The 19,255-nt window shown below is 37.6% G+C and overlaps 4 protein-coding genes and 1 non-coding gene across 5 annotated transcripts; 2 read left to right on the forward strand and 3 right to left on the reverse strand.

Moving 5' to 3' along the window:
* The first annotated feature begins 85 nt into the window (after window positions 1–85).
* Polr1B (RNA polymerase I subunit Rpl135) lies at window positions 86–7,666 on the forward strand. The gene is made up of 15 exons (XM_081988122.1): window positions 86–227; window positions 285–398; window positions 490–819; window positions 879–1,118; window positions 1,172–1,344; window positions 1,398–1,690; window positions 1,747–2,038; window positions 3,056–3,330; window positions 3,391–3,657; window positions 5,729–6,015; window positions 6,110–6,266; window positions 6,321–6,517; window positions 6,579–6,989; window positions 7,193–7,357; window positions 7,411–7,666. Exons 1-15 carry the CDS (start codon window positions 222–224, stop codon window positions 7,627–7,629), a joined length of 3,426 nt encoding a protein of 1,141 aa, XP_081844248.1. The 5' UTR covers window positions 86–221; the 3' UTR covers window positions 7,630–7,666.
* On the reverse strand, window positions 3,670–4,856 carry Cmpk (cytidine/uridine monophosphate kinase Dak1). The gene has a single exon (XM_081990325.1). It carries the CDS (start codon window positions 4,556–4,558, stop codon window positions 3,923–3,925), a length of 636 nt encoding a protein of 211 aa, XP_081846451.1. The 5' UTR covers window positions 4,559–4,856; the 3' UTR covers window positions 3,670–3,922.
* A 374-nt stretch (window positions 7,667–8,040) lies between the features above and the next one.
* On the reverse strand, window positions 8,041–9,675 carry LOC145736550 (cytochrome c-2). The gene is made up of 3 exons (XM_081991275.1): window positions 9,515–9,675; window positions 8,559–8,758; window positions 8,041–8,496 (listed from the first exon to the last, which is right to left on the reverse strand). Exons 2-3 carry the CDS (start codon window positions 8,737–8,739, stop codon window positions 8,351–8,353), a joined length of 327 nt encoding a protein of 108 aa, XP_081847401.1. The 5' UTR covers window positions 8,740–8,758; window positions 9,515–9,675; the 3' UTR covers window positions 8,041–8,350.
* An 815-nt stretch (window positions 9,676–10,490) lies between these two features.
* Window positions 10,491–10,597, forward strand: LOC145740533 (U6 spliceosomal RNA). Its single transcript, XR_014181470.1, has one exon. It is a non-coding gene; the product is annotated as a U6 spliceosomal RNA (small nuclear RNA).
* A 176-nt stretch (window positions 10,598–10,773) lies between these two features.
* On the reverse strand, window positions 10,774–19,070 carry Spt6 (transcription elongation factor Spt6). The gene is made up of 17 exons (XM_081992935.1): window positions 18,912–19,070; window positions 18,660–18,741; window positions 17,630–17,823; window positions 17,461–17,568; window positions 17,009–17,291; window positions 16,661–16,947; window positions 14,915–16,238; window positions 14,671–14,863; window positions 14,103–14,471; window positions 13,838–14,051; window positions 13,357–13,786; window positions 12,722–13,118; window positions 12,268–12,624; window positions 11,881–12,212; window positions 11,583–11,796; window positions 11,167–11,223; window positions 10,774–11,061 (listed from the first exon to the last, which is right to left on the reverse strand). The coding sequence occupies exons 1-17, from the start codon at window positions 18,951–18,953 to the stop codon at window positions 10,809–10,811; spliced, it is 5,136 nt and encodes a 1,711-aa protein (XP_081849061.1). The 5' UTR covers window positions 18,954–19,070; the 3' UTR covers window positions 10,774–10,808.
* Window positions 19,071–19,255: the final 185 nt, after the last annotated feature.

A 19,255-nucleotide genomic window follows, 5' to 3' on the forward strand; every position in this document is an offset into this window, starting at 1 on the left:
TAGTGGTTTAAGTTGACAAAATTTAATATTTATTCCTTATATTTATACAAAAAGTAATACTTTTCTATATTAAATTTGTGTAATTAATATAATTGTTGTTATTGTATTTATGGAAGTGAATAGTGAACATTTTTGCTTAATATTAAGAATATCTGGTTGTCTATGCAACTGAAATACAAGGAGACCACCTTATTGGTCGGAAAGGGATTTTTTGACAGCCCATGCGGGTTTGTAACATAACCTACTTTACTCAAGATTCAAATCAAATATAGTGGTGGTTTAAGGTGATTAGATGTAAAAAACTACAAAAATTTTCCAAAAAGTCACAAATGGACCAGCCAACGTTGAAAAATCTTACTAGTCAAAACTACGGCATCCCCCCCGAAGCTCAGAACCAGGTAAGAGTACTTATAATTGCATATTTATTAAGTAAATGTATCAATAATAGCTGTTTACAAAAGGCACATTATGGATTAATGTTTGTTATAGTTTTCAAAAAAACTGGGCGAGCCCCATATAGCTAGTTTCAACTATATGGTAAACAAAGGTCTCAGTAAAGCCATTCAGAACCTCAATCCAGTTGAGTTTCTGTTAAATGATAGGAAAGTCAAATTAGCCATCACTGGATTCTCACTAGGTCGTCCAGAGGTGCCTTATGGCACGATTGGAGTGAGTAACAACTTGATTTACCCTACAGAGTGCCGACAAAGAAATGCTACATACAGTGCCAAATTTCTTATTGAAGTTGAATGGTATATTGATGGACAAATACAACAACCATTCACCAAAGACTTAGGAAATATTCCTATTATGGTCAAAGTAAGTTGTGATTGTGACTTGAATATTCAGTAATAACTTGTTTTGGGGTTTTGATGTAGTCAAACCGTTGCAATTTGGAAGGTTTAAATCCTAAACAGCTTGTCCAGCATGGTGAACATGAGGAAGAGTGGGGGGGTTATTTTGTCATTGGTGGACTAGAGAAACTTGTAAGGATGCTTTTGATGACCAGAAGGAATTACCCCATTTCAATTAAAAGATCAGGGTGGAAAACTAGGGGAACATTGTTTTCAGATGTAGGGGTTTCTATAAGATGTGTAACTGAAGACCAGACAGCTACCGTATGTATACTACCAATTTGATATGGTTTTTTCTAGATAAAGTTGATTTTTAGAATAATGTTCTGCATTTTGTCACTGATGGTTCAGCCAAACTCATGTTCAGTTACCAGAAAATGTTGTATTATGCACCCTTATGTTTAATGCTTAAAGCTTTATGTGATTACAGTGATCAATTCATTTACCAGAAGCTTATTCAAGGTTATGAGGATGATTTGTACTACTCTGAGTAAGTATTTTTTTGTCATTGTAAATGCTATTTATTTACATAAGTCATTGCAGCTGCTGTCAAAACATGTTACGGTCCATTCACTTAGAAAATTTACACACACATAACGACTGTCTGAGTTACATAGGAAAAATGTTTAGAATAAAACTGTATGAGTGTCCAGAATGGTATACAGACCAGGAAGCTGGACAGTTTTTGCTCAAAAAGTGTGTCTTAATACATTTAAACAGCAATGAAGATAAATTCAACCTTTTGGTGTTTATGACCAAAAAGCTGTTTAGTTTTGCACAGGACAAGTGTAAAATTGAAGGTGCTGATGCTGTAATGATGCAGGAGGTTCTGCAAGGTACTTTAAACAGTTGATTTAGCGATATACATTCAATTATGATGGATACTTAACAGGTGGTCATTTGTATCTGCAAATAATCAAAGAAAGATTACAAAGATGGTTAACCAATTTGCATTTAAATTTTGTGCAACTTGGTCAGTCCACCAACTTTGGGTTCAATCAGGCGGACATGTTGCGTGCCGCAAAAATGTCTGGTGGTCTGGAGAGGATTCTGCATCTGTTTTTGGCGACTGGTAGTATACAGAGTAACACTGGTCTGGGACTCATGCAAGATACTGGACTGTGCATTGTTGCCGAAAATATTAATAGGATGCGCTACATGTCCCATTTTAGGGCTGTCCATAGGTAAGTGAGTACTATTCTAATAATATTTTGTTACTACATACATGGTAAATATCTATTAGAAGTAAGTTTTAATCATCAAACTAAAACCGCGGGCTAAAACGTCTAAAAATAACTATAGTTTCCTATATAAACTATATTCCAAATATGCTTTGTTAAAGAAATACAGAGTGTTGATGATTTCATTTTCTTTCAGTTTTAGCCTCCAAACTTTTTTTTCTAGTGCGCCAATGATGTTTTTTTCTTAAAACTTCAATATTTTTATTTGTTTTAGAATCATTTTTGTATCATTTATTTTTTTCGTATTCGTAACCGTTTTTAAGCAAATTTTATTTTTAATTTTCCGAAAATACATCTCAGTTGCATAATGCACATTAGTAGACATGTTAAATTTCCTGATTTTTATGTAAAACATTTCCTAGTTTTCCTAGTTATTATATGTATATCTATGGGTTCTAGGTGGTTTCCTAGTTATTGATGTCATTAACTGAAACAAATATTTAGTCTTTCTCTAGATACATTCAATATACAATTGCATCCTTCAGGTGAATCACCTTGTATTTTATTTTACAACGCTTAAAATTTGCTGAAATATGAAAGTTATCCGGGCTTATAACTTGTAATTTGAGATCAATTTTTAGTCCAAATACCTTGAAAATTGGCTTAGAAGCTCAATGGCATGATTTAATTTTTTTTTTCTTTTATGTGTTTGATTTTTATGCTAGTCCAACTGTTATATTTAAAAAATTAAATGGTTTTGAAGTGCATTGAATGATCCTATACAATAGATATACAGTAAAGCTAAATGCACACTAATAACTAATACAAATACAATTCTGAAAATTAATGATCCCTCATATAATCCTGAAACGTTACTACTTTCGGAAAAATAGCATAACTCCATTTGAAGAACATTGATTTATAAGATATGAAGAAAACTTTTTTCCTGTATACAAAATACAGATTAAAATATAATTTGCTAGCAGACTGGTTGCATAAGAATTAAAATATCTTGATCAGAGGTGCGTTTTTTCAACAAATGCGCACAACTGAAGCGCGTCAGTTACTACCGGACGCTTGGGGCTTTATCTGCCCGGTTCACACTCCTGACGGATCACCCTGCGGCCTCCTCAACCATCTTACCATGGACTGCGTTATAACTGACGTGGCCGATGAGGCAAAAGTGAACAACATCCCCCTATTACTTGATGAATTAGGCATGATTTCTTTGCAGTACGTCGATAGTTTGGACTTGAAAAACAGTTATGTGGTACAACTGGATGGAAGAATAATTGGTTGGTCAATGTGTAGTAGTGGCTGATCCAGTGTCCTCATTGATTTTGGGATTATTTTAGGTTATATCGCCGCCGATAAGGCAGTGCGGGTAGTAAACCGGCTACGGATTCTAAAAATTAAAGGCAAAACAATTCCCTCCACTTTAGAGGTAGTTTTAGTGCCTTTGAAGCATGTTAAAAGTCAATATCCAGGGTTGTACCTATTTACTGGACCAGCCAGGATGATGAGGCCGGTTTTAAATTTATACAATAATAAAGTGGAATTGGTTGGAACTTTTGAACAGGTCTACTTGGATATTTGTGTTTCCCCCGAAGAGGCATATAAAGGTGAGTAAAAAGTTGACTCTATTCTTGACTTTATTTTCTGAAAATATACAACAGTACACCACAGGGTTACTTAATTTTTGGCTTGTCCTTACAAATAAATCACAATAAGGTAGGTTAAAAATCAAAAAAATAAAATCAGAAAACAATCTCTACCACTTCCTATAGGTGATAACAATAATTATCTCCAACAAATGCAATTTGTCCTAAGTATACAACATTATATAGTATAAGGAATGATAAGTAGTCTTCAAGACTACCTACTTACTCATTTGTCCCCTGCTTCTTGACGAAATAACTGTTGGACTTCACTGTACACCTCTTCAGGAGACTTAGCTGCATTTATTGTTTTAACTAAATTCAACTGGGCATAATGGTCAATAATTGGCTTAGTCTCAGACATATAAGTGTTGAACCTCAACTTCAAACTATCCAAATTATCATCAACTCTGCCACTAGTAGTAGCTCGCTTCATAATTCTTGCAGTGCAAGTGTCAAAGGGACAATCAAAGAAGAGCACAAACTGTAAATTGACTTTCTCTGCCATGGCTTTGTTCCATCCATCCAAGTTGTTCTGGTTTCGAGGAAAACCATCAATAAGAAAATTACTCTTGCCAGACTCTTCTATAGCTTGCTCCAATAAGCTGCAAGTTATTTCCACTGGAACTATTTTCCCTTCCTTGATATAGGTTTCAATTAGTTCACCATACTTTGATCCGGGTTTTTTACGTTCCTCTCGTAGTAAATCGCCCGCGGACAGATGTACATAACCGAAATTTTCAACAATTTTTTGGCACTGCGTACCTTTACCCGCTCCGGGGGCTCCCAATACGAAAACCACGTTCGGGACCATTTTAAGCGATCGTCTGATTGCGTGGACCAGCACGGAAACGCCAGTGAACATGGAGTTTAATTGATAAAGTGTGTTAAATTGTATTATAACACAGATCGATTTCTTACAAGGTCACTTAACCTCACATTTCCTCGAGTGTGGTGACCTGGCACGATTGGTGTGGCTTCTTTTTATCGTGTTATTCATCCGAAATTTAAGGGTTCATTGAGTTTATCGGCTGTTATCACTTTTCTCCTTGTGTTTAAAGACTTCAAATTAAAACTTAAATTTGTTTGGGATTGGATGTTTACTGTTTGTTTACTAGGGATTTTTAGTTTAGTTTGTTGTTTTTTTTAACCAAAAATTTGAAATGAAAGGTAGACTGACACTAGTGACATAGGAGGCCTGAGTATATTTATCTCTTTCTAATTTAAGCTAGTAAACAAAGAAAGGGTATATATTTAGGTTGATGTGTTGTGTCACTTGTTTGAAGTTGATAGGTGACTCGGGTAGACCCCGTTCCGATTTTAAGGCGTCTTCGCAAAGACACTAAAAGCGCGTTCTATGACGTCATGGGCAACTGCAATAGTTTTAGTTTTTTTTGTCAATATTTTTTTAGTAAACAGTGGATTGCTTTGCTTCAAAATTCGGCTAGGAGGAGTTTGTGAGGGTAAATAATTAAAATCGGATTTAATTTTCATTGTAAGTTTTAGAGGGTGTATGTATTTTGAGACCTTTGTATTTAACTGTAAATTAAAAATACTAATTTTCTTAAGTATTTTACATAAAAAAGGTATACCTGGTAGAAGTTGATTTGAGTAGCAGTTTTTGAGATATATTTAAAAAAATCTCGTCATGTGTGCATGGTCAGGTCAAAATTAAGTTTTAGTAATAAATTGAAGTAATGGTGTGCAATTAAAATAACAGCTAGAAACTAAATTATTGAAGCAATCGGCTAATTAATAAAAAAATATTGACGAAAAAATAAATTGCACTTTTGACACTCTGTATCTCTTACATCATCCACTTTTGAACTAAAGTAAGTTAGGTCAGTTCGTCATATTTAAAACTCAAGAGCATGGGTATTTTTTTTCTTAATCCTCTCCACAATCTGTTTTTGAATAATCATTATATGATTGAATAGTCGATTTACTTGTGTATTATATTAATTTTGAATTTAACAGAGCTGAATAACAACATTTAGTTGTTCAATATAATTTAGGATAAACGTTTTACTTTTAGGCGTAACCACCCATATGGAACTGTCGAAAACGGCTTTCCTATCCAATCTGGCCCAGTTGATTCCGATGCCCGATTGCAACCAATCGCCGCGTAACATGTACCAGTGCCAAATGGGGAAACAAACAATGGGCACACCCTGTCACACGTGGGATTTACAGTCCGAGACCAAATTGTACAGGTTGCAAACTCCCGCAACGCCCTTGTTTAGGCCAGTGCACTACGACGAAATCGGTTTGGACGATTTTGCGATGGGCACCAACGCCATTGTAGCGGTCATCAGTTATACCGTAATTAGAACACTATTTTATATTTTTCAATTATCAGTGATTGTTTTTACTTTTTACTAACTGAAAAAATGTTCTTTCTGTCACTGATAACCAGGGTTATGACATGGAAGACGCTATGATAATAAACAAAGCTTCCGAAGAGCGCGGATTGGCTCACGGCTCCATTTACAAGTCGGAGTTTGTGGAACTGGAACATGAAGATTCTTATTTCGCACGAAATCCAGAGCTGGCTTATTTGACTGAAACGTTGGGTAAGCATCAATTTTCCTGCCACATATCTTAGTTTTAACTTTAGGGAGTTTCAGACGCTGATGGTTTACCATACATCGGTACTAAAATGAAGGAAGGGCTTCCTTTGTATTGTTACTATGACGGTGACAGGTCCTCTTATCGTGTCGTGTTCTTTAAAGGGAAAGAAGAGTGTTTTCTGCACAGTGTGAAACTGTGCGGTGATCTCAAGCCCAAAGCCAATAAAATTGCCTGCATCACTTACCGCGTACCGGTTTGTTCTTATTTCCACTGTTGGTAGCTTTTTTTTTAACTTTTCGTGTGTGTGTGTGTAGCGTAATCCAAGCGTGGGAGATAAATTTGCTAGTAGAGCGGGTCAAAAAGGAATTTGTTCCCACAAATGGCCTTCTGAGGACTTGCCGTTTACCGAAACTGGCCTGGTACCCGACATCGTGTTCAATCCGCACGGTTTTCCTTCGCGAATGACCATTGCTATGATGATCGAACTGATGGCGGGAAAGTCAGCCGCCCTCCACGGTCTGGTGCACGATGCCACCCCTTTTAAGTTTACAGAGGACGATACCGCCATCGACTATTTCGGGCGGTTGTTGGAAATGGGCGGTTACAACTATTATGGCACGGAAACCATGTACTCGGGGATCGACGGTCGAGAAATGACCGCCCGCATATTTTTCGGTGTCGTTCACTATCAGAGGCTGAGGCATATGGTGTCTGATAAGTGGCAGGTTAGCTATTCAAATTACCAAACTTGACCAAAAAAATTAAAGTAAAGTTTGTTGACTTATTCTTGACACTTTCGACATTTTAGACCTTGTATATTTTTGACAATAATTTTTCTTTAAAGAAATTTAATTTTTTTTCACAAAGATATGGGGCAAAACTTCGCTAATGAAAAATATTATCCACATATTTAATAGATTTTTTGTAGGTAAGATCAACAGGTCCCATGGACGTGATGACAAGGCAACCAATCAAAGGCCGAAAAAGAGGTGGTGGTGTTCGTTTTGGAGAAATGGAGCGAGACGCTCTGATTAGTCATGGATCAGCTTTTTTACTGCAAGACCGACTATTAAATTGTTCCGACAAAACTATCGTTAGTAAATTCGCATTTAAACAAAAGCAATTTGAACAATTATTCAATTGTAGGCAACCGTGTGTACAACTTGTGGATCACTGTTAAGCCCGATCACTTTGGTGACTAGAAAAGCGGCCAAACCCCATCTAACAGAATCGAGGGAGACATGTAAATTGTGCGCATCTAATACCGGCATAGCCCAAATTCAGGTTCCCTACATTTTTAAGTTTTTCGTTACGCAACTAGCGTCCTGTAATATAAACGTCAAATTAGGCTGTAAGAATGTATGACCTCTGATACTGTTTTAATAAAACTGTCCCACTCCTACTCAAGGTCATTTTGTACGGTCGGTTCCACACCTAATTACAGTATTAACAGAAACAAATAAACGTTAAAAAAGTATTACAAGTGTGAGGTAATTTGGCAAAACTCAACTTGACAAACTGTCATATTAAATTATTATGGCTGCATTCGTTTTCAAGCTCTATGGAGCGTTTTTGACGTCACAATGACGCAATTTGTCAATTGGTCAAATTATGGTTTTCCCAAATAACGTCAAAAAAGCTCTGCTCGCTCCATGGAGCGCGAAAACAAATGCGGCCATTGACGGTATTCGCTCTTCTACCTCCATGAAACATTGAGATATTAAGATGAGCAAGGTTGCTAGGCCAATTACAGTTGTGAGAGTAAAACTTAAGAAACACAATAAATAACAGGTTTAATCGCAGGTTAAACCTAAACAGAACAATACAGGAAAATTGTACAGGATTCTTTACTTTATTTACTTAAAATTAAAGAAATAATTTAGTGGTGGCCTTTAGTTTAAATACCTAAAGTTACAAATTGGCTATTTTTTTGTGTTTGTACATACAATGCACGTTGACACCATAGGATCAAACTGTCACTTGTTTGTACATTGAAATACTACTTGAACTGAGATGTTGCTGTCATGCGAGAGGAAACTCTTATTTTCTTCTGCGAAGAATATTGATTTAGTTTTCTGAAACCAATTTACTTGGTGGCTTGTTCCAAGTAGGCGATAAGATCGGCCCGCTCGTTGGGTTTTTTCAGGCCAGCGAACACCATTTTGGTTCCAGGGATGTATTTTTTGGGATTTTCCAAGTATTCAAACAAAGTGTCTTTGTTCCAGGTGATGCCTATAGTGAATGAATAGTTAGAAAAAACTAAAATTAACATACTGCAGGGTTAAATGTAGTACCTTTAGCTTTGTTGGCGTCCGTGTAGGTGAATCCAGCTGCCTGACCTGTTTTCCTACCAATGATTCCATTCAGATTGGGGCCGGTTTTGTGTTTGCCTCCAGCCTCGACAGTGTGACATTGGGCGCACCTCTGGACGAAAAGTTTTTTGCCGTTTTCTGCGTTTCCTGCTGGCACTCCCATGGCTATGGTTTGGAGTTAACTACAAATAGATGGATTACAGTTTAAATAAGTTATCAGATCAAAATAGTTGGAGGCAAAGTGCAGGGTTAGGTAACTAATAACAATAAATTTAATGTTATTTGGACTTTGAATATTGTGCAATTTGGCAATGGTCATACAAATGTTGTATATTAATACAACTGGTTAAATTCCTGTGGTGAGGCCCAAACTAAACTAACCTTAAAAAGTTAAAAAGGTGATACAAATGACGTCATTCGCGTGATAATTCGTAAACGTGACGTTTCTTAGTAGTAAAGATTATAGAATAGAGGTCAAATCCGATCTACGTCACCCTCATCTATCAGGATTGTTAGGCAGTAAGACAAAGACGGATAGATTCATTGAAACCCTTGATGAGTCAGGCAGTACAGGCACAGGGAGCATTACATGAGTACCAAAGTGTGGTTAGGTATCTTTATCCTTGTATTAGGTAGGAATGGAACCCACCAAGGAAATTATGGAATTTCCCCTTGATTGATAAAAAACCAAGGGTTTAAGTTTAAACTAACCAAGTGCTGATTTAAAAATAACATTATAAAAACCGTCAACGTGTATACTCTGACTGTAGTTCACTATAGTTGACCAGAGTACCATGTTATTTCATGTTGTTACATAATATAGGTGGGAAGTTCTATCAGGGCAAAAAATGAGCATGTTATTAAGTGTAAACACCACTACTACAGAAAAAAGCCCTTCAAGTGCACAACTAACCTAGAACAAGAAAAGTAAGACTTACCTGTTATATCACAGAATTAAAAATTGGGCTAATCGGCTGACCCTCACTGGAAGTCGAGCTCCAACAAACTGAGAAATTAGATTAGAAATTTGAAAAATCGATTCGTATTTTGCCTGGCAAATTTGCAAAATCTCATCCCGGACAGAGGAGTATCTGGTTTACTTTGTCTAATCTCATCAAAAGAAAAAGAACACGAATATGAACGGTTAAAACGCACGTGATCTATTCAGTTGAAAAGATGCATGAATCAGTGCGACGTTGCCAATTAATAACTTATTGTAGATTGCAGTTAATACTGGTTTATACCACATACATTTATATTAATTTATGTAATTGTAATAAATGTACTGATAATACTGATATTTTTTTAAATACGTATTAAAAGTCTAAAGCAGTTTCGTTTTCTTAATTATGACGTTTATTATAAATCATATTTTACGCATATTTCGTATTAACATAGAGTATTAATTACAATAATTGTATATTACAGACAATGATATTACTAATTATTCATGTTCTCTGTTACAGATTCAAAATAAAACCCACACTGCTTTTGCAAACAAAGCCATTCTAAAAACCTTTATTAAACAAAAACAATGCCTTTCTGTTCTATATTTGTTATCGGTTGGTTAAACTGGATCAATTTACCTGTATCAGTCAAATTTTTATTATCTAAAATAATTTTTCTAGAATTACAAAACAGTCTACTAAATACTTATATTTTAGGAAATACAACCCTTGTTATATTTCTCAGACAGAAGATACGAGATTTTGTCAAAAAGCCGACATCGTCGCAGCTGTCAGTCGACGGTTTAAAGTTTACACTTTACAGAAATTTACGGCTTGAATGCCGCTTGGTTTATAGTATACGATTTTTGCTAGAAGATGGCGCCACAATCTAGAGAACATCTTAATATCATGCCGTTGTTAGACGACGTATTTTATGTTCATATAAGGGTTTTAAGAAAGGGCTTTCGTACTCGCTTCGGCGGTACATATACTAAAATTGGAACGATACAGAGAAGATTAGCATGGCCCCTGCGCAAGGATGACACGCAAAATCGTGAAGCGTTCCACATTTTTTTAAAATTTATTTTCTGAAAAATGTGAAAATTATTTTTTTGTATGTTATCATCAATGGATATTACGAATTTCAAAATGGCGTGGCAGAATGTATTTTGCCACCCTGACTGACTGACAAGAAAAACTCAATAAACTAACAATATACTTATTTCACAAAAATTAAACTCGTTAAACAATCTTGTGTAAAATATTTTTATTGAAACAAAACAAACTATATATTTTCATCATATAGTGGGGTGGCATCCCCCAAAGACATACTATGCGGAGAAAAGTTAGTTTTCGGTGTCGATCTCAATGAAGGGCTTTTAGTGGCGTTTTTCATTTTCGTCCTCTCCAAGTCACTACCGAGCATGCGCGGGGTGCGTTGTCCCCGTGACGCCCACGCTTCGGCAGCCTTTTGCCAATCCTGATCCACGTGACCGCCGTAGCCGCTCGCCCTATAACCGCCCGGTGGTCCAACATGTCTGGAAGAAACAAAATCTACTAGAACCAAAGTATCCCAAAAAATATATATATTGAAAAATTTAGCTTCTTGGTATGTGTATTAATGTAAAAATATGGATAGATACCTTGACGCCTGTATACTGTGTCCAGAAGTTTGGCTACCAGGAGTCAGTTGGCCATACCTGTAAAAATACAATACTCTGAATTATTGCAATTTACACATTTTGGAAGTCAGAAGATATAGCTAGAAGTATTACTATAAAAACAACATTAGCAAAACCAAAAACGACCAACCCACAAAACTATTGTGGTCATTGCAATGAATGGTTCCTCTTTCAGTCTAACTCGAATTTTACAATATAACATATTTGGTAACAGTGTTATTATAATATTATAACACTTTTAAATCAATATTTTATCAATTAGTATGAAAAATAAAAATATTAAAGTCTTTAAATTACTGCAATTATTAATGGCATTCACGTGAGCAAACCAATTACCGGAGTTATGACAGGCAATTAAACATATTAGATAAACATACCTGGGCGTCTGATACGGCGTCATAAACGGAGTCTGTCCACTAGGCGTGTAAGGCGTAGTAAAATAGTTATTAGCCGTAGCGCCACCTGGCGTGTGGGGATAGTGTGGCGTCTGATTGGCCACCGCCGATAGACTTTGCACCATATGAGTTGGTAAACTCTGTGCCACTCGTTGGATGGCATCCGGATTATTGAGGAACGGCGTCGTTGCTGTTCCTAAATAAAACAAACATTTAATTTGAAGGTTTATATGTTTGGAATGTGGGTCATGGCGTTATTATTCCAGCTCATCAACCCTACCTTGATAAGGTGTCCGACTAGTGGCACTGCCGCCGATTCTCGGTGTGCTCGGGGTACCGCCCGGAATTGGATCCCTAAAATGTTCTTTGAACCATTTAAATAAAGAGGTGACCGAATCGAACATTTGCTGCCTAAATCGGAACCCTTCAGGAGTTACCGTAACATATTCATGCTTCACTCTAGCCCGCGGCAAGTAAGAGAGCAAAAATTTGCCAGGAAAATTCTTCGCCGCGCTGATGATGTAGTGAATTTTTGACGCATTTTTCTTCTTTTCTTCTTTAATATATTCCTCCGCTTTGTCTTTCAGTCCGCCACCCGTGTCCTTATAATATCTGCAAACAAATCAATGTTGTTACACACTGGTTTTGGAAACTTCAATCAACTAACCGGAAAGTTAACAAATCGCGAGCGTAAGAGGCCATGGGATTGACGTGTCGAGCGATAATTTCGTCAAGGTCCTCGAACTCCTCGTTTCCAATCCACAAGGATTTACCCAACGAAAAAGCATTCGTTTTTCCCTGCTCTTTGACATCAATGTGCTGGTAAATGTTATCCGACACTTTCCAGGTTATAGTTAAGTGATCCACGCCTTTACTGGAAGGTCTCACAATGACCTCACCTTGGTCCATGTTGACCATACATTTTTCCGCTTCGGCGTAACTGATATTGTGGAAAGCCGGATGCACTATTACCCGTTTGATGTACGTTTGTTTCTGTTTGTCTTTCTTCTTTTCGGCTTCAGTTCTAATCAAATATATTGTTTTAACTTATATTTCAAACTGTTACAGCCTACATTCTAACTAAGATTTAGGCGACATTTAGTTAACAGTTCTGGACTCACCGATTATCTTTATCTTCTTGCTCCTGATCGTAGTACGGATCTTTAGGCGGCCTCCACTCGTGATTTTTGTCAAGCAGATCACTGGACTTTGAAGTACAATCCACCGAGAACCGTTCCACGTCAATTTTGATGATACGACAGTGAATGAGTTGGCCTACACCGACTCGTTCTTCCGGATTAGAGACCGGCTTGTCGCTCAAATTTTTAATGTAGATATAGCCGGAAATTCCGTTGTCCAGTCGCAGTTTGACACCGGTTGCTTGACCGGGACAGGAACCCGCATCAAAGTGGTTCCACACGTCGGACAATTCGGGAAAGTCATTTTTCAAACAGAACGGACACTGCCACAGTCCCGTTTCGTCGTTACGAACAGGATTTGCGGAATCGAGTTGTTCACCTAGTGAAAGTTGATGGTTCAATTAACAATGAAACAGACACAGTGTGGTTCTGAATTGGTGTCATAAACTGTAAGGAGAGCTAGTACATGCAAAAATTTGAGAACATTTCTTCTATAACAAAAAATGGTAAAAAGTCTTGTGTCCAAAGTTTGTGTAGTAACTAGTAATTGTCAAAAGTAACATCTGATCATAAATAAAAATTTTCCATGTGTGCATAACAAACACAATTCAACATACCTTGAGGTTTTCGCCTAGCAATCCCAACCACACTAGCTTGAACCATTTTTCCAATATAAAACGTTTCCGGAGACTCTTTGGTCAACATGTCGAACAATTCTTCGGGATTGGCCGATCTGAACGGTGTCCTCAAGTCCTTGTAGCGACAATTTAGTTCGGCCCTAATATCGTACAGGGTGATGCTTTTGTTGCCGAATCCTTGCCTCTCCAATTCTTCGGCAAAAGCATCCAAATCCAGGTCCTTCAAACGTTCTGGAGTTTCCAGGATTTCCTCCAAAGCCCCCGCCGGATTGGCACCTTCATCGTCGTCGTATTCCAGAGCGTCCACCGCCATTTTTCGAGCCCATTCGTAGGTTTCCGGATGTACTCGAGAACCGTCCAGAATTTCTACGTAAGCTTCCGTACTGTCACCCAAACTGTTAGTGTCGATCTAAATATAACTCCTTAGTGTGACGTTTCATGCAGGTTGCTCAAAAGTTACCTTAATGAAACCGGAACAGTTAATGAACACTTTAGGTCCCATGTGACACGAGGTGACCAATTGTGTTCGATTTTCCAGACGTTGATTGGTCTGCTTCAACACACGCAGCAAAGCCTGTCCCTTCCTGGGGCCTAATCCGCAGATAAATTGCACCAAGTGGCTTTTGTGAGCTTGCTGGACAGCCAAATTGATGTCCACTCCCACTTCGTTGGTTCTGTCCACAATCCCATTAAATTTAGCTTTGAACAAACTAAACACCCCTTACCGATTGACAAATTCCAAACACAACGCCTCCAATAACTCCTCTTTACCAATCTGTTCTTGTAACGGATGGAATCTCAAGCTTAGAATCTCCTCGTCGCCATTGCACAATTGCGAGTACTCGATTAGTGGGTCCTGCATTTTTCTGGCCAATGAAATGGCTTGTCGGAGCAGTTCCGGGTAATCCCGGAAGTCGGCCACGCCTTTGTTCGAATTAGCGTAGACTTTAGCCAGTTCGTTGTCGATGATTTCCACTTTGATGACGGGGAATTGGTCTGATTCTGACAGTTCTTTGACGATGGCCCTAAGATCGTCTGCGATCATCATTGCTTCGCGGGATTCACCGCCGATCGCTATCACGTGAGGTTTTTTCCTATATGAAAGATTAATATGAAACCAAATCAAATAATCTCCATTCCAAATCAAACGGCAGCGAGTTTTAATTTTTTATTTTATGTATGTTGGAGAATTTTATTAAAGAATCAAAGTTTGACGGCAGACCAAACCTTTTTCTTTTCATCTTTGATATCTTAAATAACTATTAAAAGTGGCACTCCAAAACAAAAACTTACGTAAAAATGAAGTTCTTCAAAGCGGTCAGGTCGGCCTCTTTCATCAGTTTCTCATCCATTCTCCAGCTGTTTTTCCTTTTAAGCACGTGCGGCAATCTCAAATAGTCAGTTATATCGCCGTCCGGAGTCGCAATGCATGTAAAGGCCGACTGTGAGTAATCTGGCACGTAGGCAAGACCCATAACACGAATTCCTACAACAAAATACACTAATATCTAGAACAAATTTGTTTACTAGAAGGTACCTTTACTGGTATCCCAATCGTCTTCATCCTCATCAGGAAACTCAGCCTGAAAAGGCGCGATCTTGATCCAGTTGTACAATTTCCGGCAACAGGCCTTCAACACAAACTCTTTAGCTTCAGTAAGTAGTGCCAGTTTGAGTTCGGACTGTAAATCGGGGATGACGCAACGTGTAAGAGCGCGTTCCACACATTCCGATCTCAGTTTGTTCCATTCCTGCACGTTTTTACTGAATTCATCTTTAATGTAAAGCTGTTTCACTTCATCGATGTACGAACTGGACGTGTGACCGTCGATATTGTCGCTGAATTTGATTGTGATCAGTTGCTCCTCTTCAGCCATAGTAAGTTTCAGGAACTGATCGGCAGTAAGGTCGCGCACCGGTTTGTTCTTCACATATTTTAATGCGTAACAGTTGTGAGCCTCGTCGATTACTTTTTGCCCTTTCTTCGTCGGGGTTATACTGATTTTCGCTCTCTCGTAGAATACTTCGCGGACGCATTTTCTCACCAAAGGTTCCCGAGCAATTTGCAGTGCCACCATGTATTTAGCAGCCTGCAGAACCTCTTCAACAGTTTGGAATTTAGGTGACACGTACTCTTTAGCCAGTTCAGCAGGCTCAATCAACTCTTGGTCAACGTCATGTCTTTGGTAGTTATCACGCAGATTTTCAGCAAAATGTTCTGGACTCAATCCGAATCTTTTGGCTAACAAATAAATTCCGGCACGCATACATAATGAGTAAGACCCAGACCGATTTGCATACTTAATAGTTTCTGGTTCGGGTTCGTCATCTCCGTCATCATCAGGAATCTCTTCAGGAACATCGTCGCCGTCATCATCCTTGGACAGAGCTTTTAATCGCGCCTGCCGCTTTTCATATTTTTTTCGTTCCTTCTCCTTAAAACGCCAGGCGGCGTGCATGGCGGGTAGATCCTGCGCGTAGTACAACACAAAATGATTGTGCACGTCGTTAAGTTCTTCGGCAGTTTGGACGCGTCTCAAATTCTCTATGTCCGCGTCTTTGATAATTCGCATTGTATCTGGTAAGGGAGCGTCCGGGTCTTTCATCACCAGATCCATCTGATAAGACCGCATCTTTTCAAATAAATTGAGTAAGTTTTCTTTGCGTGTTTTTAGTTGACACCATTTCGCATCAAATTTATACACTCTCCACAAGTCGTTGATGTTTAACTCGGGTTGTACGTACTCTTTTCGGTAGAACGCAATAAATGGGACCTCTAGTTGCTGGTTACGCATGAAATCCAGTGCTTTTCTGATTTTTCCAACAGTTTGGGGACCTTTTCGTAGTTTTTCCCTCGCTTCCTGTATAGGAAAACAAACTAAATAAAAAAACACATATAGTGTGACCAGTTATCATTTTCCGCAAAAAGTCAGCCAATACATTTTAAATATTTATTCAAAAGAGAGATCTATCAATCTAATTGATATGGACTGCTATTGCTATAATATAAACCATAATAGTAAGTCCACATGTGCAGTATTTGCGTAAATCACAACACTGTTCATATAGTTTATAATTGGTCACTAAAAAGCAGCAAGCTGAAAGCTGTTTTTTTTTACCAATCACAAACTACCAGATAGCTGAGAATTACTGAAAAAATACTGTAAAGCAGGTAAATTGTTATAATCTGACCGTTCTATCAAGCAAGATCACTTCTGAGGCCAACATTTTTAAAATAAGTTTGCATAAGATTAATTTTGTAAAAATACTGTATGGTACTCACCTGGGTCAGATTGGCATCCATATTAGAGATGGTGTTCTTGCAAAACGCTTGTTTGTAAATCCATTCAGCTTCATCGTCCAGTTCTGTCGAATCATCTGGAACGGCCGTGAGTGGTACGTCACGCAATTGCATTCTTTCTGGAATATCCGTGCTACGAATTTCATTATCTAAATCAGTGAAAAAGCCCCTTTTCAACTCAGATGGTTCATAGATTTCAAAAATGGATTTTTTGGTTGGACGTTTTTTCGCCGCTTTCTTTTGTCTGCGTTTGCGTTCTCCTTCCTCATCTGAAATTTTCCAAAAAGAAACCTAATATTCAGTTATACACAACGTGTTTTAGTGACGTACCTTCTTCGTATTCATCTTCCTCGTCTTCTTCCTCATCATCGTCATAATCGTCGTCGTACTTGGAAAACTCGTCATAATCAAAGTCAACACCGAACGTTTCCTGAGCTTCTTGTAAAGCGGCATCCGAAAAAATGGGCTTCTTTTTCTTTCTGGCTATTGGTTTGCCATCGTCGTCCACAATAAAATCATCGGCGTCCGAGTACTCTCCTTCATCTTCTTCCTCGCCAAAGTGCTCCGGTTCGGTTGCCGGACGATGACTGCGCTCTGAACGTCTTTCGTCATCCTGCCCACATACACGCAAACAAAACCATAAACCACCAGTACACACTACCCAAAACTTAATATTAGTGCAGTTACCTTGAGACCTTCTGTGTCTCTCTCCTGATACACAAGTATGCAGGGTGAAAAAATACTAAATTAAATCAACACTATAAACTCTAAGCTAAACTTACATCATCCGAAAAAAGATCGTTGGCAATTTGCTCTCGCTCCTGTTCAGCGTCCTTCTCATCTTCTCCTTCGCTTTCTTCATCTTGAATCCTTCTCAAACGTTTGAAGGTCTGTTATAAATCATATGATTTTTGTATTGTGATACTAATTAAATAGGAATGGACCACAAACCCTTCTTTCAATTTTAACTCCCAAATTTTCTTCCAGCAAATCATAATCTTCATCTTCAAGTCGGTCATCCAGATCTTCGTCATCAGACTTTTTTCTTTTTTGACCGCCGGACGCGTCTGAGTCTTCACCATCACTCTCCTCAATTGGATTGTCATCGATTAAGTCTTTCAATTCCTCTCTAAGTCTATCCTCATCTAAAAAATTAAAAAACATTGTTTTAATTCAACCCTTTTGCAAAATTTTCATTCCTATATAATAATCCCTCTTTTGGTTTTAATGACTGACTGATTATTTTGCTAAAATTGTTCATTTCATATGTTTGATATGCAAGAAACATAGATGTAAAAAGGTGACCTCATTTCAGAAAGGTAAAATTCTAACTCTAATAGATTGTACCTTTTACCTAGAGTTTATTACTTCTGTTTTATGAGGGCTTAGTAACAAACAGGTAGAGGGAACATGTAAACCTTGAATCAAAAGAGCCTGTTACTTTAACTACAGAATGTATAAATTACTGTTTTCTTGTCCTTTTTGAACTTGAAATAGGTATTCCTTCTTAGAAAAGCCAGTTTGAAGAATGAAAACTAAAACAAACATATGGACTGGATCTATTTTTGATCACTCTCTGTTTGGTTGCTTGTACAAGATATCTGCTTGCTAAATTAACAAGAGCATGAAAAATAGGTACAATTTGACTGGATAACTCAAAATGTATAAATTTGAATTTGGTTGGCACTCAGGAAACAATATAAAATAATATGCATTAATAGTACAGTTACAATTATAGAACAGGTAGATACAGATAACTTTCTGGGTTTCTTAACTATAAAATACCTTTTGGTTCTTAAAAAAGCTGAATACTACTATGTTTTTACCACATAAAGAATACAACCAAACACTCAAGAAATAGTAATATACTTATTTTATGTTTTGTTATATTTTATAGAAGAGTCATTGATTTAATACAAAACCAAGTCCTTTAATTTACACTAAAATTGAAGGAGTTTAAAGTGACTTTAATAGGGCTTACCATCTTCTTCCTCTTCGGAACTATCATCCATTGCTTTGACTCTCTTCAGTCTTTTCTTCTCGTGAGGTTCTAGTTCCTCTCCCTTAAACAACAAAACAGTCACTGTTAGCAACACAACCCAAATCAGGATACATAAAAATTAACTTGAAACAGATTTGGCTGGACTATGCACCCTATAGAATAGTGTTAAAAAGAGGGCTCCCTCGAGGGCTCCTAGAATATACCAAGTACCCATTTTAGAGCCGTGCTTACCTCGCTACTCACTTCTGCTTCAGATTCGATAAAATCGGCCATTATGCCTGTTTTTAATACAATTTAGGTTTTTCAATTACAAATTTACACTTTCTCCAGCACTCTGAAGACCAAAACACCATGAAATGATCAATGGATCGATTGGAAGTTTGACATCAAACAAACGACACATGACAGACAACAAGCCGTTATCAGTCAGTAAACGTCAGTAGTGTCAACAGAGTATATGAATCTCATCCGTTCAGTGTTACGGTAAGGAAGAATTAACCTAACCTAAAAAAGAAATAAACTCAAAAAAGTTCTGTTTTTAATTTAACATTTAACGCAATGAAAATTGAAAAGTT

This window comes from Ips typographus, linkage group LG1 (genome assembly GCF_016097725.1).
Source record: "Ips typographus isolate SLU linkage group LG1, UJ_Ityp_2.0, whole genome shotgun sequence".
Taxonomy (NCBI): Eukaryota; Metazoa; Arthropoda; class Insecta; order Coleoptera; family Curculionidae; genus Ips; species Ips typographus.